This window comes from Filicampus tigris, chromosome 3, assembly GCF_054856515.1.
Source record: "Filicampus tigris isolate MCC_2025a chromosome 3, RoL_Ftig_1.0, whole genome shotgun sequence".
In the NCBI taxonomy this organism is placed as follows: Eukaryota; Metazoa; Chordata; class Actinopteri; order Syngnathiformes; family Syngnathidae; genus Filicampus; species Filicampus tigris.
This window is the reverse complement of record NC_141219.1, coordinates 21,667,897-21,684,071: the sequence shown is the minus strand read 5'-3', so window position 1 is coordinate 21,684,071 and position 16,175 is coordinate 21,667,897. Positions and strand designations below refer to the sequence as shown.

The 16,175-nt window shown below is 41.7% G+C and overlaps 1 protein-coding gene across 3 annotated transcripts in view; it reads right to left on the bottom strand.

Moving 5' to 3' along the window:
* pla2r1 (phospholipase A2 receptor 1) overlaps window positions 1–15,988 on the bottom strand; it is a 33,690-nt gene extending 17,702 nt beyond the window's left edge. For 2 of the 3 annotated variants that reach the window (XM_086026765.1, XM_086026766.1), the window contains exons 1-11: window positions 15,718–15,988; window positions 14,227–14,607; window positions 13,987–14,160; window positions 11,558–11,722; window positions 10,103–10,216; window positions 9,402–9,551; window positions 7,731–7,919; window positions 7,485–7,648; window positions 6,337–6,450; window positions 630–742; window positions 379–548 (exon numbers count right to left, since the gene is read on the bottom strand). In XM_086026765.1, the coding sequence (XP_085882891.1) occupies window positions 379–548; window positions 630–742; window positions 6,337–6,450; window positions 7,485–7,648; window positions 7,731–7,919; window positions 9,402–9,551; window positions 10,103–10,216; window positions 11,558–11,722; window positions 13,987–14,160; window positions 14,227–14,607; window positions 15,718–15,868 (1,885 nt within the window). In that variant the 5' untranslated portion in view covers window positions 15,869–15,988. Of the gene's footprint in view, window positions 1–378; window positions 549–629; window positions 743–6,336; window positions 6,451–7,484; window positions 7,649–7,730; window positions 7,920–9,401; window positions 9,552–10,102; window positions 10,217–11,557; window positions 11,723–13,986; window positions 14,161–14,226; window positions 14,608–15,717 lie in introns of those variants that run through there. The other variant, XM_086026767.1, reaches the window with a different exon arrangement.
* Between the last annotated feature and the right edge of the window lie 187 nt (window positions 15,989–16,175).

Here is a 16,175-nt window from a genome sequence, read left to right as displayed (position 1 = left end):
GAAAAAAAATTGGCGGTCACCTGCACACAAGTGGTATGAAATACCTTCAAATTTGCAGACAACATCTCTGAGAGCTGTCGAATGCAAAAAGGATTGGCCCTAAGCTTGACCCTTGAGGAACACCACAGTTAAGGGGGACAGACTGACTTACGCTGGCCAACAACAACGAAAAACATCTATTAGCTTCTCAACATATCTATGTGGATATGACGTCACACGTTAGTATAAACTGACGTCAAAAGAAGAAACCAGGACTGAACAATTGCACACAGAAGGTGGAAGAACACACTTATCCCCCCCCCCCCCCCCCCCCCCCCCCACACACACACACAGGCACACACTTACACACACACAAATCTATTACAACGTTTTGAATACCTGGCTGGTGTTTGTTCCAGTTTGTGAAGGTGAGGGGTAGAGTGGAGCCATTGTGATGAATCCATCTGTATTCTCCCTTCTCCCCTGAGTCTATGAGGCCAATCCAGTAAGACATGCCGCCATTGGCCCCGTTAGCATTCAGCAAACTGTTGACAAATGCTTGCTCAAACCTTTCAGAGAGGTGAAAAAACATTGCAATAAATCCGTAAAAATCTTTTAAATTAATGTAAAATAATATATTATTACAGCACCTGTTTTCCACAGTAAGGAGAGGTGCGTTGCAGTAATAGCCACTCTGTGCGTCTTTTTGTGTCTGCTCATGCCTGGTGATGGTGTAACAGGAGTGACCGTGACGCTTCCAGCCCTAAAACAGTAACAAACATCCACTCAATTATTCTAATTTCCATTTTAAATTTTGTACCTGGGCCTTCAGTGGGAATTTAATCCATCTCTAAATACCACTACTATTACGTTGCATAATACAAAAATGCGATAGAACCGCACACAACTGTGCCACAAACAACAGTACTTCATATGGAACAGTTCAGAATCAAAACTTATCTAATAACGTGACAAAAACCTTATCTTATTAAATAAAATACATCATATCCCAAGGTCAGCAGGGGAGACATAGTCTCTCCAGCGTGTCCAGGGTCGTGACAGGGGCCTCTTGCCGGTGGGACATGCCTGGAACACCTCATCAGGGAGGCGTCCAGGAGGCGTCCAAACCAGATGCTTGAGCCACCTCATCTGGCTCCTCTCAACATAGAGAAGCAGCGGTTCGACTCTGAGTCCCTCCCGGATGACCGAGCTTCTCACCCTATCGCTCAGGGAAAGCCCGGACACCCTCCGGAGCTAACTCATTTCGGCTGCTTGTATCCGGGATCTTGGTATTTCGGTCATGACCCACAGATCATGGACACAGGTGAGAATAGGAACTTAGATCGACCAGTAAATCGACAGCTTCGCCTTTCGGCCGGCTCCTTCTTCACCACAACACACTGATACAGAGTCTGCATCACAGCAGATGCTGCAATGATCTACCAGTCGATCTCCCGCTCCATGCCTCACTCGTGAAAAAGATCCCAAGATACTTCAACTCCCCCACAAGGGGCAGGATCCCATCCTTGACCCGGAGAGGACACTCCAGCCTTTTCTGACTGAGGACCATGATCACGGATTTGGAGGTGCTAATTTTCCTCCAACCATTTCATTCACACTTGGCTGCAAACCGTTCCAGTGAGAGTTGCAGATTGCAGCTTTAAGAAGTCAACAGTACCACATCATTTGCAAAAAGCAGGAGATGCAATACTGAGGCCACCAATCTGAATCCCCTCAACGCCTATAAATTCTGTCCATATAGCATCGTTGACCAAGGGCAGCCATGGCGGAGTCCAACCCTCATTGGAAACGAATCTGACTGACTGCAATGCGAACCAAAATCTGACATCGATGGTACAGGGAACGAGCAGCCCTTATCAGAGTACCTTACACTCACAGCTCCAATCAGCTGCCTCAACAATGGAGGCGTGGGACCTGGTCCACTCGGATCCAATCTCCCCCGCGTAGGTCAAGTTAAGTCCAGGGGATTCTGCCAGATGTTAACAGCAAACCCTCACAATACGTTTGGGTCTACCAGGTCAGACCAGCACCTTCCCTCAGTGTCATGCGGCCGCAAATCCAATGACACGACCACAAAGTCAATCATAGAACTGTGGCCTAAGGTGTTTTGTTGCCAACTTAAGTGCACATATGGACGACCTTACGTTTGAACATGGTGTTCATTATGGACAATCCGTGTCGAGCACAGAAGTCCAGTAACCGATCTGATTGGGGCGCCATTCCTCCCAGTCACGCCCTTTCAGGTCTCCCTTTTATTGCCCACGTGAGCCTTGAAGTCATCCAGCAGAACGAGGGAGTCTCTAGCAGGAGTGCACTCCAGCATACCCTCCAAGGACTCCAAAAAGGGTGGGTACTCTGAGCTGCTGTTTGGTGCGTAGACACAAACAACAGTCAGGACGTGTCCCCCTACCCGCAGGCAGAGACAGGCTACCCTTTCGTCCACTTGGGCGAAGCCCAACGTACAGGAGCCAAGCCGGGGGGCAATAAGTATTCCCACAACTGCTCTGTGCCTCTCACAATGGGCAACTCCAGAGTGGAAGAGTGTGCAACCCCTCTCGAGAGGACTGGTCCCATAGCCCAAGCTGTGTGTGGAGGCGAGTCTGACTGTTTAGTCGGAGCTTCTCTGCCTCGCGCATCAATTCGAGAGGTGACATTCCATGTCCCTAGAGCCAGCTACTGTAGCCGGGGATTGGCCCGCCAAGGCCTTTGACCGCCGCCTACCGTAAGGCCCTGATACACCAAAACAACGTTCACCAACAGTGACAGACGCTTACCCCCTGTGGCGTTTGGCCGGCTGTCGGCACGTCACGCTGGCAAAGCACACCGCAACGACAGACAGCGACGCTGACCATTAAAGTACCTTCTGCGCATGCACAAAATGTAATACCATACCATACTATCGGCGGTGGTAGTCACCATTTCTCATGGATAGAAAACTCCAACCGGAAAGATGTTGGCCGGGGACTGATTATAACAACGTAAACAATGCAGTCTGCTCTATTCTTCGCTCACGATGAACTCCCACGCCAAGTAAACCATCACATTCTTGACACGGTATTGTGAAATACTTACATTGTCAACCCTCGCTCTTGTACTTGTAAAAAGATTAAGGCAGCGGAGGCGTGCTCACTGTTTTTCCGCCTTTGTCACTTCACGTTGGTGCTCCGCGCGCTGATTTGCTAGCTAACAGCCAATCAGAGTGACCAAATGTCACGACTGGCGACGCCGATTCAAACGCCCCCAAGACGCTTACAGACGGGTTACGACACTACGACACTGGCCACTACAATAATCAGACGGCGCTTAAAGACGCAACGACGCTTAACGACCTCCCATGTCGGTTTGGTGTATCAGGGCCTTTACAGGGCACCTGACCCCTTTGGCCCTCTAACACCTTGCCAGCCAGCCCTACCTCCAGGCCTTGCTCCAGGGGGAGCCCCAGTGACCCACGTCCGGATAAATGCTATTGGCATCCATGTTAACTTCCACCCTCTCTTAACCTTGAAGTCAGAAGGACTTGCTCTAATTTAAAGGGAAATCCAGTGCTGCTGATGAATGAAATAAATAGTTCTCTTTTCCCCCTCTGATATGATTCATAATACTCAGAAAACTACATAGAAAGAAACGTTGCAGGTTCTGAATTGCGTAACATGATGTTAGCTAGAAGTGGCAAAAGTACTTTCACTCTGTATTTAAGTGGAAGCACAGATACTTGGGTAAAAAAAATAAAATAACCTAACCTCAGGTAAAGGTAGAAGTACCTAATCTACCAGTAAGTACTCTTTTACTTAAGTAAAAGTAAAAAAGTACAGACTCTGAACTGAAATCAAATCACTGAAATGTAAATTATATGCAATATGTTTTGAAAACTTCTATAATCTAGAATGCACACAATCTTGAATCCATGTTTCATAAACAACTGTATCCAGTAGTTAAATTATGTAACAAAAACAAATGACCTTTAGATAAGGCTCATCAATAGTATTAGCTAGCATACAAGCCTAAATAACACGTTAGTATAAACTGACGTGACATCACACATTGCCGAATAATATAGCCATTTAGACTACCGTATACAGCCATTGAGGTCACATTTATACCATATGATAAATGTTGGCAAAGTAGACTAAGTAGCTGCATCTCAAGAGGAGCTAAAACAAATTTATAACGCCCTATTTTCGTGCCGGGTCTAAGTCTATTGCGAAGCACAATCTAAAAGTGGATGGAGTTCAGTTTTCTTTCTTTTTGGTATTTTGCTAGACTTTGCGCTGGTAGAATCGGGCGCAATGGGGCGTTTGCAACTTTGTGCGCTGTTGTGAGATGGAAGTAGACTTTTCCCAAGCAATCCGCGCGGTGTTCCTCATTTGCATCAAAATCAGGGTGTTCAAAGCGCAAAGCCGAGAGTACACCGTGCCTGGCATTGTGGAAGAAAAAAACAACAAAAAACTTGGGGGTCGTACCCAGGCAGCTTGGAGGCGCAGAGCACTAACGGCTGAGCTAAAATTCTGGGCCACCTGCTCGCCGAATAGCTTTACAACCGCAATAGAAGGTATAACTGAGGCTGGCATCTGTTATATATTTTCATATTTGGGACATTTGTTGAAGTATATGCACACTCTATCCAGTAAAATGCAACTTCAACATGCACATGAATCTTTTATTAATCATCCTATCAACGTGTACCCACAGTAATGCATTTACGTGGACCGGGGGAATCGAGTGTGTGCCTGAAAAACACTATGAATGGATTAAACCTAAGGACAACAATACCAACAATCCACAAGATGGCGCTTAAGTAATACTTTCATTGATTTGGCCTGAGAACAAAATAGGCACGTTTTTCAGCAAACAATGGAGGATAGGTTCTCCTCAAACCAAATGGACACATTATCAAACACCAGACCTTGAATATGCGGGGTTTGTCATTCATAATTACAAATTTGTTTGGGGGTGTCAATTACTCATGGATTTTTACTATTTGAAGCAAGGCTCATTCTCCCATGAATAGCAGAGGTTCACTGCAGCACTTTTTAATTAAGGACGCAAAAGTAAAAAGTCATCAGAACAATAAATACTCAAGTAAAGTGCAGATACTTGAACACCCTACTTAAGTACAGTACCAAAGTTACTTCCCACCACTGACCGAACCATAGACAAAAGCAGAAGTCTTAAAAAACAGTCAGGGAATTATCAGTGGCTGCGTCATCCGGTCGACCCGCATTGTGCACCGTTATGGCGCTGTCGTGTTTCAGTCGGATGACTCAGATGCCTGATATTCATGTCAACAGAGTCAAGGAGCAACATGAATGCCAGAAAAGACGTCATAATTCCAGTGAATCATCTCCATTGTGCTTTTGACTGGCAGCTTGCTCAAAAATGGAGCTGCGTGTTTCCCTGACACAGCAATAACAGAGCTGTCTGAAACCTTTATTATGTGAATGTTGGAGAGCATTCACATAATAAGAGATATTACATATTGACAGTAGCTTCTTCTTTCACATTTTTGTCAAATTCAAAACAACAAACCAAGTCTCACATTCTACATTTCACGATTTCAACTATTCAGCCATTTCAACAGTATCACAGTTTAGCATCACCTCTTTCAGCATTCACACGCATTTTTTTTTTTTTTACAGAAGTTGAATTGTCCTTATTTTTGTTATTATTCTGCATATTTTTGGCATTCAACTCCTTTCACATTTCTCCACCAATTCCAACTTCAAAAGATGCAGACAATTCCAAACAACAGGCATATTATTTTCCACATTCTAAGTACCAGTACAATCCCCAAATTACATACCTACCACAGCAAATTTCCCAAATGTAATATTTACCTCTTCTTTCACATTTCTTGACCAATACAAACCATTCCAACTTCAAAATATTCACAAATTTGGGGAAATCTTAAGAGATATTTTACATATCTAGCTCCTCCCACTCCCACATTTCTTGACGGATTCACCACATTTCTTGACTGATTCAAATCATTCCAACTTAAAACTGTTCAACCCGTTCAGGCCCTCTTGGAATTAGTGAATTCCGAGAATTCCCAAATTTTTGCAGCAAATTTCCTAAATTAGGGGATATTTTACATATTTACCTCCTCCTTCCAGATTTCTTGAAGCATTCAAACCATTCGAACTTCAGGTTACGTTCTGCATTCCAACAATTCCATCCATTCTACAGCATTTCAGTTCGCCTCTTCAGCATTTACATCCAGCATGCACACACGATTTCAACAGAAATGGCATTTTTTAGTTACAGCATGCGATATAATGCATGAATACAATGTGTTGTACACATTTAAATTTACGTGTGTGTATGTCCATATTTCACCTCAGGGCAGCCTTCATCCAAAGTTCCGAGTTCATGAACCGATGTCTGATATTTCACCTTTCTGCACACAGCAGGAAGTTGCTCGTCACATGAAACCAAGATCCAGGCACCGTCCTGTGAAAATAAAGTAAAATAATTTACAGCTTCATTTAGGGCAACTACAAGATAAAAAAAATACTCTCTTGTGAATGGCGTAGCAAAGGAGTTATACAGTACTCAAAAAAAGTTAGGAGTATTCAGCAATATGTGTTGTTTTGAATTTTAAAGTAGCAGTTGGCAGAAGGTTTAAAATTGCCGGAACATCTATACTAATTTTCGGTTGGCCTCTCTATGGTGTTTTGCATTGGATGTTAACATTAAGGTAGCAGACATTCATTAGACAAAATTTACAGGTACATGGTTTGGTTGGATTTTTTTGGGTGCTTAAATACACAATGTCATGTCATGTCATGTGTGTCATCTTCAACACCGCTTATCCTGTACAGGGTCGCGGGGAGATGCTGGAGCCTATCCCAGCTGACTATGGGCGAAAGGCAGACTACACCCTGAACTGGTCGACAGCCAGTCGCAAGGCATAGACAGACACCGTCACTGAGCGGGAACTGATCCCACACTGCCCGCACACAAGTCAGGCCAGTGTGCCACTACACCATCAGCAAAATCAATGTTGAATTCTGTTTTGTTTTATGTGTCAGTTTTACAATAAAATCAACGGAGTGACAGCGTGAAACAATTTTGCACACATATTTGGAGAACTGTGCAAGCAAAGGAGTAATTTTATTTCCCCTATGATGTTATACGATCGTCTCCCATTTCTTGACAGTGAGAAAGTGAGAACAGGTTCCAAGAAATACTTTTTAAAAAAAAGGCTTTAATAAGCTTAGGTGCGTCGTAATAAGTTCAAATGAGTTTGAAGCGTGTGCGAAGGGTAAACCATATGTATTGAAAACATGTTTTTTATTATGGTGTCCCTATATCGCGGATTTTCACCTATTGTGGACAAGCATGTGTAGATATAAAAAATACTTCCCAATGGCATTGATATTAATTTTCTAAATTCATACAGTGGAGTTACAATGCATCATAATTATTCTTTCCAATTATTCAATGCTAGTCTGATGAAATGATAGAATTTTCTTTCTGCACACCTTCCTGTCTGCCTTGGCACAGAGGGTTGCACCAGTCAGGTTGTGAGGAGGGTGAAATTGGTGCCACATTGTGAGAGTCACCGCCGAGCCATCAGACCACTCTACAGTAGCAGATGAAGCATGTTTCCGGAGACCGATCCACATTGCTGAGGTCTCGCCAGAATCTGCACAACATAGCATTTAGACACAGCACTTGCTGAAGCTAATATCACATTCCAGCAGTGGAGTCAAAGTAAAATGTCTTACAGTTAGCCAGAAGGCTGTGCAGCATCTCCACTTCAGAGAGAGAGTGAAGGCTGGTGAGGTTGGCATCACGAGAGAGGCATGCCTGAGAAGACTCCTCCCAGCTTCCTGCATGCGCCAGGATCTGGTAGCAGAAACCGTTATGAGGCAGCCAGCCTTCATCACACACTGTATGGATATACTGCCAGTTCTCTGGACAGGAGGAAAAAGAGAGCCTGAATCAGAAGGGAACACTTAGGGATTGTCCACATGTTTTTAACATTCTGAGCACTGTGGTGACCATTTGTGTTCACCTCGCTTCCTCTTCTTCAACCGTTTCAGCTGTTTTAATGCAAATGTAGTGCAATTTGCTAAGCGTGCGGATTTTTGTCTAATTTTGTCATTTGTAACTTCAGCTCTTAAAATATATTATGAATATACTGTTTCTAACAAATTGTACCTTTTGCCACTAATGAAAACTACATATTTTTTTCAAATTCCTTGTGATTTATTGTATTGAATCATACGATTTGGGTAAAGCGGGTTCATTCTAGACTCAACAACTCAAAATGTTGTTTGTTATTATTATCATATATATGGTTTATCATTTTACATCATATATAGATTTTGAGGGGAAAGGGAGCAATTTCATGTAATTTTCTTAGTTACCGAAAGAGGCGCTACTGCACTCCAATGGACCAAATTTAAATTGTGATGTCTGATCTGAGGAGAATTAGCATTCAGTTCACCCGTTTTGAGTTGGAGGGCATGGCTATCCTCCTTTACTCGCTGAATAGCTCACCTATTTGCTGTTTTGTGCCCAGGCCATAGCCATGTCTAATATAACAATATTGCTTAGGCGACATCTTGTGGTCAGTTAGTGCCAAGAAAGTATGTTGAAGTGATGGGAGGGGCTTTATTTAACACGGCCATCCCCTTGTCTAATGGAAAAAGAGAGTGTTTTATGTTGTCATCTATAAGTAAATACTTGCAGATTTCCGCTCACCATGGCAAGGCTAGGTCCCGATCACATGCAAATTGGGGAGATGAACTGTACTGAGAATATATACAATGGTTTTTTTTCATTCCCATTTTGCAAATAAACTGGAATTTGAAGGGTTAAAATACAAAAAGAAATACCGGTACATAATTTATACTAAAATATGAACCGTATCAGATATTCCACATACTTCATGAGCATGATTATTTGTGTTAACACAGGACAACATATCATAAACCAAAAATGTTTTTTTTTTGTAATTTTGTAATCCTAAACATTTTTGGTATATTTTAGGATTACATTATGCCATCATCCCTGCTGCTGTGCAGGTGGTGGTGATGAAAAAAAAAATCTTTAACATTACTGACTATGCCAAAAATGGCCACGAACAAGCTAAAGGGGGAGTAAAATCCAACAGGACAAATTCACTGCAGACTGTTTGTTTTGGTCTTGCGACAACTGACTCCATGAAAAGGAAGGTCAGAAGTTTTCTCTCCAGGTGCAGAGCAGCTTTTCAGCTCAGCACCAACCACCACAGCAAAAAAAAAAAAATCTGAGACATTTGGCTCTTGTTCTTCATTCCTCATGTAGTCCACAGAACGCGAGATGCGACTCCAACTACTGGAGACCAAGTCTTTTTTTTGTTTTTAACATTCTTGGCCAATAAAGATGATTCCGATTCTGTTGTTTCTTACCGAGTGGCTCGGCTCTATGCGTGTCATTGGGCGTCTTCTTGCAGATGTAAGGCAGAGCAGACTCACAGGAAAGACTCTGCCAAAGTCCGTCAGGGCCAGAGTTGTACACTCCACACTGTCTGTTGTCCTCTAGAGGGCTGGCCGGCAGCGCTGATGTAAATACAATAGAGAAGCCATTTGATTGTGGGAATGCTGAAGGGCATTTACACATATGTTATTCTGCACTAAAATTGTTTTTCTTATTATCACGCCACTGCTCTTCTCCTTCCACATTTCTTTCAAACCATCCAGGATATATGGGCAACTATTTTACACATTCCCAACATTCCTCATTTACAACAATTTCACATTTCTCAAAAATATAATTCCCTTTTAATGAATGGAGCCATGTTCCAGATTTAATTCATACTTCCTTATGTATTGAATTTGGAATGGTTTGTCTCATGGAAGGAATAAATATGTCAAATGTCAATGAATTGTTGTTGTTTTTTTGGTGAACATTTGGGAAATGTGATGAAATAATTCTGAACATGTCCTGTATTTGGAATGTTTTAAGTTGCAATAGTTGGATTGGTGGAAAAATGTCGAAGGAGTAGAACAGCGGAAATTGCAAGTATTGCTACGTAGCATTTAGAAAATTGCATGTAATCTCACCACAATTATAGACAGTACCCAATTTCATATAGACAAATTAATCATACCTGTAGTGAAATTAACCAACGAGAGAGGTGCGCCATCTGACCACTGCCACCCCCGACCGTCCTTCAAGTGGTTCAGCCCGATCCACACCATTGCTCCAACACTATCCAGCCGATCTAAAACAAGAACCACATAGTGAGGTCATGAGCTCCAAATTTATGTGCAAAATTACTTAAAGTAGTAGTAATACAATTAGTAAGTGGTTTAACGTTATCATTACACATGAATGAAAAGATGGAAGGAGCATTTGGGTCATCCGAGATTGGACGACATTTTCTTACTCCTTCTAAAAAAATTATAAAAATAAAGAGACATGCACTTATTGTGTAAATAAAAGTTGTCCTGAGGAAAGAAAACATCACATTGCTCATGAGCACCCCTTAAAAATAACACTCACATATCAAGAAAAAAAGGTGAGAAAACTTTTTCTTTTGGTACGATTTTGTTGATATGGCTTCCTTGTTGGTTTTTATCACTGATATATTCTAAAAAGTAGTAATAATTTTTTTTTAAAAAAAAGGAAAATGTCAGCAGAAATGGCATTAAGATAAATGCTTTGACCATTGGTAGACCTAAGGTAAATACTTTCCAAATTTTTCATTGTGTTCAACCTTTATGGAGTGTGTCACTCAAACCTATGCAACCCTGTTACTTAATCATTATAAACGTTTTCTTTTTTATTATATAGCTATGTTTGTTTTGACCAATAAGCAAAGCACTTAAGATAGCTAGCATGGACTCTCGGGCAAAAACCTAGCAAATGATTTACACCCTGTTACTGTAATTAGAGTACAGTAACAATAATATTAAATCAGCATTCAAATAAAATTTCACTTTCTTCATTAGCTGTTAAGGTTTTATTCAGCAATATTTTTGGAATATTTTTTTTCAGATGCCTGACTATAACAGGGTTGTGCTAAATTCTTAATATACTCCATGAAAACTAAAATATGTTATTGGAAGTGTATCGTTGATGGTTGAGCTAGCCAAATCAAATTATATGATGGTTTGTTGGCTGTATTTCTTAAAAATATAAAAAAATATTATCAAATAAATAACGCCCTGGCCTCCCTGTGTGGAGTTTGCATGTTCTCCCCGTGCCTGCGTGGGTTTTCTCTGGGTACTCCGGTTTCCTCCCACATTCCAAAAACATGCATGGTAAGTTGATTGGACTCTCTAAATTGCCCCTAGGTGTGATTGTGAGTGCGGATGTTTGTGTCTGTGTGCCCTGCGATTGGCTGGCAACCAATTCAGGGTGTCCACCGCCTACTGCCCGAAGACAGCTGGTATAGGCTCCAGCACGCCCTGCGACCCTTGTGAGGATAAGCGGTATCGATAATTGATGGTTATCAAATAAATAGTCTGTTTTCAATTCTGGAATGACCCATATACTGTACTTGTAAAGCAGAGTAATATTTGCTCCTGATTCCTTTCGTTATCTTTAAACAGATGCATACCTCTGATGTACCTGTGCTCTGCCAAGCTGGTGATGCTGAGCAGATTTCCACCCTGAGCCTGACATGTCAGCATCGCTTGACTCCAGGTGAGGATGGTGTACAGGTTGAACTGGTAGCAAGCACGAAGCTCCTGGTTCGACTCCCAGAAATGCTCACATCTATAATCTAGCGTGGAAAGTTTAGATTAAAAATACTGTTTGGCTTCACAGAAAGCCCTTTGAGCATTTATTCAAAATCCTTGCTATCCATCTTAAGATTCATGTACTACGTAGACAACTTTGGCATACCAGTAGGACAACTACATATTACTAGTGAAGCAAAAAAAAGTGCACTAGTTGACAACTGTGTGCTAATAATACTACTAATGACTACAGATACACTATATTCATGGCACAGCAGGCCCTGTTTCAAGTCACTGAACACAAAACAAGATGGTCATGAGACAACGGGGTGCGGGATGGACAAACATGACAGGCCGTGATTGCTGTGGATGCCCCACACAGTCACAGTGTGGATGAGAAACTTAATCAGCTATTGTAAAATGGGGGTGAACGCAACTAAACCTTACAGTACAAAGGGTGTAACACAATTTGGAGACAGTCCATAGTGGGATGGGAAGCATGCATTCCCCGTCATCTCATGGTCCTTTAAAACTGTTTAAATGCTTATTTTACCACAGTTCTCACATAAGCTTGCGTGTGAGATAACTGGCGAGCCGCTCTCTCTTTCACTCTTATTCTCTGAGAGCATGCACACTGTGTACTGTGCAGTGTGTATGTGAATAACCAGGTATTTTGCACATTTTGGTACTAGAGAAGGATTAGTGACGTAGTATCGTGTTGATAGATATCTAATAAGAGCAAACATTTAAAGGGATGGTTGGGTCGGGATGGCCATGTTTTTACTAACAAGTTCATTTTGTATATTTTTTTGATCAGGAAAATGAAAAGAGTTGTCATTTTCTATTTTACCAATAAATTTGGGAGAAATTAGGAAATAAGTGACTCCATGGACAACGCCTCTTGTTAATGAGGGGAATGGCCGCGCCCCCTACCGTTCTATCCTTGTTCGGTCGGAGTCACTGGAGGGACCGATTACAAACTTACCATTAGAAATCATTGTACTTTCATTGCTTATAACGTCCAAAAACGGTGATACTATTAGTACTATTATACAAGTGGCAATGTTAAGCTCATCCAAGTGTCTCTTTAATTGAGCTGCAGTATGTGCCTTGCCCGCGTTGCCGCAGACTCTGGAGCAGTACCGAGCTGGGGCGCTTCATTTGACTCTTCTGGGCCACTAATGTTCTCCACTGCTGTAATGTGTCCACATTTCATCTGTAGAAAGCCAGACAGAATGTAGGTCATATGATGGATCTCATTGGAACATGATGGGCCGGGAAGAAATGTACTGGCATCTGTGGTAAACCGGTAAACCATACTTCTCCGAATTCTGCCACGGCCAGGACCAGAAGGTAAATGTAGCCTAACATTGTTGTGCGCCATTGTGGAATGAAACATAGCAGTTTCCCGGCCAATCGTGGCAGCGTCCCTCATTTGCATTAAAATCAGGACACGCTGGCTTGACATTGCGGAAACAGATATAGATTCGCTGGTCCGTGCATGACATTGGCACCACTTTAAATTTAAATGAAAAAAGTCAAAAACGTCAAAAACGAAAAGCAGACTGGTTTGCTCAAATGTGCTTGGATTTATTAGTGTTCCATTATCACAACCCCCCTTCCCCATAGTTGTGCCGCGCAGTCAGGGCGATGCTATTAAGATGATAATGATTCTAATTTGTTCAATGAATTGATTACTACAAAGTACAACGATTCAGAGGGTTTGTCTCACGTCATTGTCATATGAATGAAATAGATGACATCCACCACATAAGTCCACGTAGCACCAAATCTGTCTGGCTGCACATCGATCAAATCCAGCAAAACCACGTTACACCATCTGCGCAGCACTATTGACCTTTTAGGTAGTCTAAACTTCAGTCTACTTTTTGTTACCAAATTGTGAAATACACAGAGGAGCGTCACGTCACCCATATACTGTAGCGAGTCTACCAAATTCACAAAAACGCTAAACTAGACTTGCCCCGACATCAAAATGAAGTTGCGCCCGTTCCTACGCTGATCGCTAGGCGGCAATCTATCAAAATAGGGCCCTTCGAGTTTTAGTAGCAGTACAAGTAGCGCGCATGTTAACTAGTGCACAATTTTGTCTCACTGATAACAAATAGTGGTCCTACTTAACTAGTACGCCAAAGTTCTTCTACTAATGTGCAGAAATATTATAGGGTAGTGGAAGGTGAAAATATATTACTAGTAAGATACTGAAAAAAAGACAATACTTGTACAAGGACCTTAAGCTGGATCTCAAGCGTAGGAAATAGAATAATGCTCAGGTGTAAGCATTTACCATGCACCGGACAGAACCCCCATTTTTCAGCCTCATCATATCTAGTGGTGGTCGAGCACCACGGAAGATGATCTTCACGGCCCTCTGTGGTGCACTCCGAGTACCATTTGTTGTTGTATTTAAAGGGCAGTGCACAGGGCATGCCGTGTGCATTTCCCAACAAAGTGTGGATATCTGCAAATGTAATAAATCAAGTGACAAAAAGGCTCATTTGTGCTCACTGGGACGCTTTTCTTTTACCTTCATATGGATTGGAGCAGGGCCCCTCTCTCGGCGTGTTGTACCTTTTCCACTCGTGGTAAGAGTTTCTTTTAACCACTACCAAATTCCCAGCAACAGCCACCTTCCACCGGGACGCCCCGTACAACATATTTCCTCTGCAGCGCCACCACAATACGGGAAGGTCCAAGTCGCACTGGAATGTTCCGAGCGGCTGCGCGGGGTCAGACATGTTGAGGCCCAGGCACGTGCTGGTGCCAGCGTTGAAGAGACGATGGTGGGAGACCCACTTCCACAGCATGCGGTGGGTGGGACGACGACAGTCCCGGAGCACCAGATTGGACTGTTCCACTGTCACACAGCGCTGAAGAAGGTTGCTCTCTAGGATGAAAAGACCCTTTCCTACAGAGAAGATGGTTGAAAAATATTTTGGGTGTTGACAAGTTATCAAAACAGGTATTGTATATAATCAATAGTAAGAATTCATGTTTACTTTTGTACCGTAAGACTCTGTATTTTATTATTTTTATCACATCATCATAATAACAATAATCTCTGAACGTTTTTACTTTTACTTAAGTCATAGGCAATATTTTTATTTTTGAATTTTAAAGTACGTACATGTAAAAATGTACTGTAAATATGCATTATACGGTTAAGTATATGAATATAAGTTAAGAAAAAATCCAGTTTTATAAAATCAACTTATTCAACTAAAGTACTTTATCATGAAATAATGAAAGTATAGTCCTTTTTTTAATTACTTTTACTAAGTGGTTGCATCAGTACTTTTCCCATCGTATTTTTCAATTTTATTTTTATTTTTACACATGTACCAGTAATTTACATAAGTACAGAGTGTGTACTTTTGATACCTCTGACTAATATACAATACATTATAACACATGTGAACATTTGTAACATAAAAATACATACAAGTACACAACTGATTAAATAAAATTGCAGTACTTTTTAAAAATACTTTTACTTAAGTAAAATCTGTACTTTTCCCTGTCCTATACGTTCTACTCAGGCAGAGTGCTTGCACTTTTTCTACCACTAAATAGTACGAAGATGAAAATATATGTGAACAATTGTAATGTAAAATACATTCAATATACAAATATTGAAATAGTAATTAATTACAGTATTTATAACTTGCGTGACTGAAATAACCCTCTCCTGAACGTCTGGACAAAAGTACAGTATTTTTGGACTTTTACTGGAGTCTTTAAGTAAACTTTTCAAGTAAACGATTTGACGCAGCTGGTACTTCAACTTTTCCCAAAGTATTTGAAGACAAGTATCTGTACTTCTACTTAAATATAACGTGCGAGTATTTTGCTACCTCTGGATCAGATGTCAATCACTTCTCGCGTTAGACGCCCTGCTGCATTTGATACGAGTGAGTCACATCGTTTATCCTCCACTTTATTTATTTACTTTTACTTATTTACGACACGAATGGCTTCATAGATATTTTTCCCCCCCAGGGCCAGTAATGTTACTTACTGTAAAACTCAGCGAGCTCTTCGTGCTCCAGAATCTCGCCGCCGTTGTCCTCCTCCTGGGCGGAACACGCACAAGTTTTCAGCAACAATAAAGTTACACAAATAGCCGTCACCACGTCCACGTCCATGCAGCGGAACAGCCGTGAGAACATTTCGACGGCGGGTTGCAACGTCCAATATGGCTAAACATTCCGAGAGGCCAATTCTAGAAGTCGGAAACTCGTTGTTCGTTGGTCGTCGTCGTTTTCCCCCCCACTCTCTCGCACCAAACGTTCAGCAGAGGACTTACTAGAGTTTCAATGGGGGGCTGCAACGTCACGTTCGACGGAGAAAACCAAAGAAAAGGAGTGGATGGATGGATGGATGGATGGATGGATTGATAGATAGATAGATAGATAGATAGATAGATAGATAGATAGATAGATAGATAGATAGATAGATAGATAGATAGATAGATAG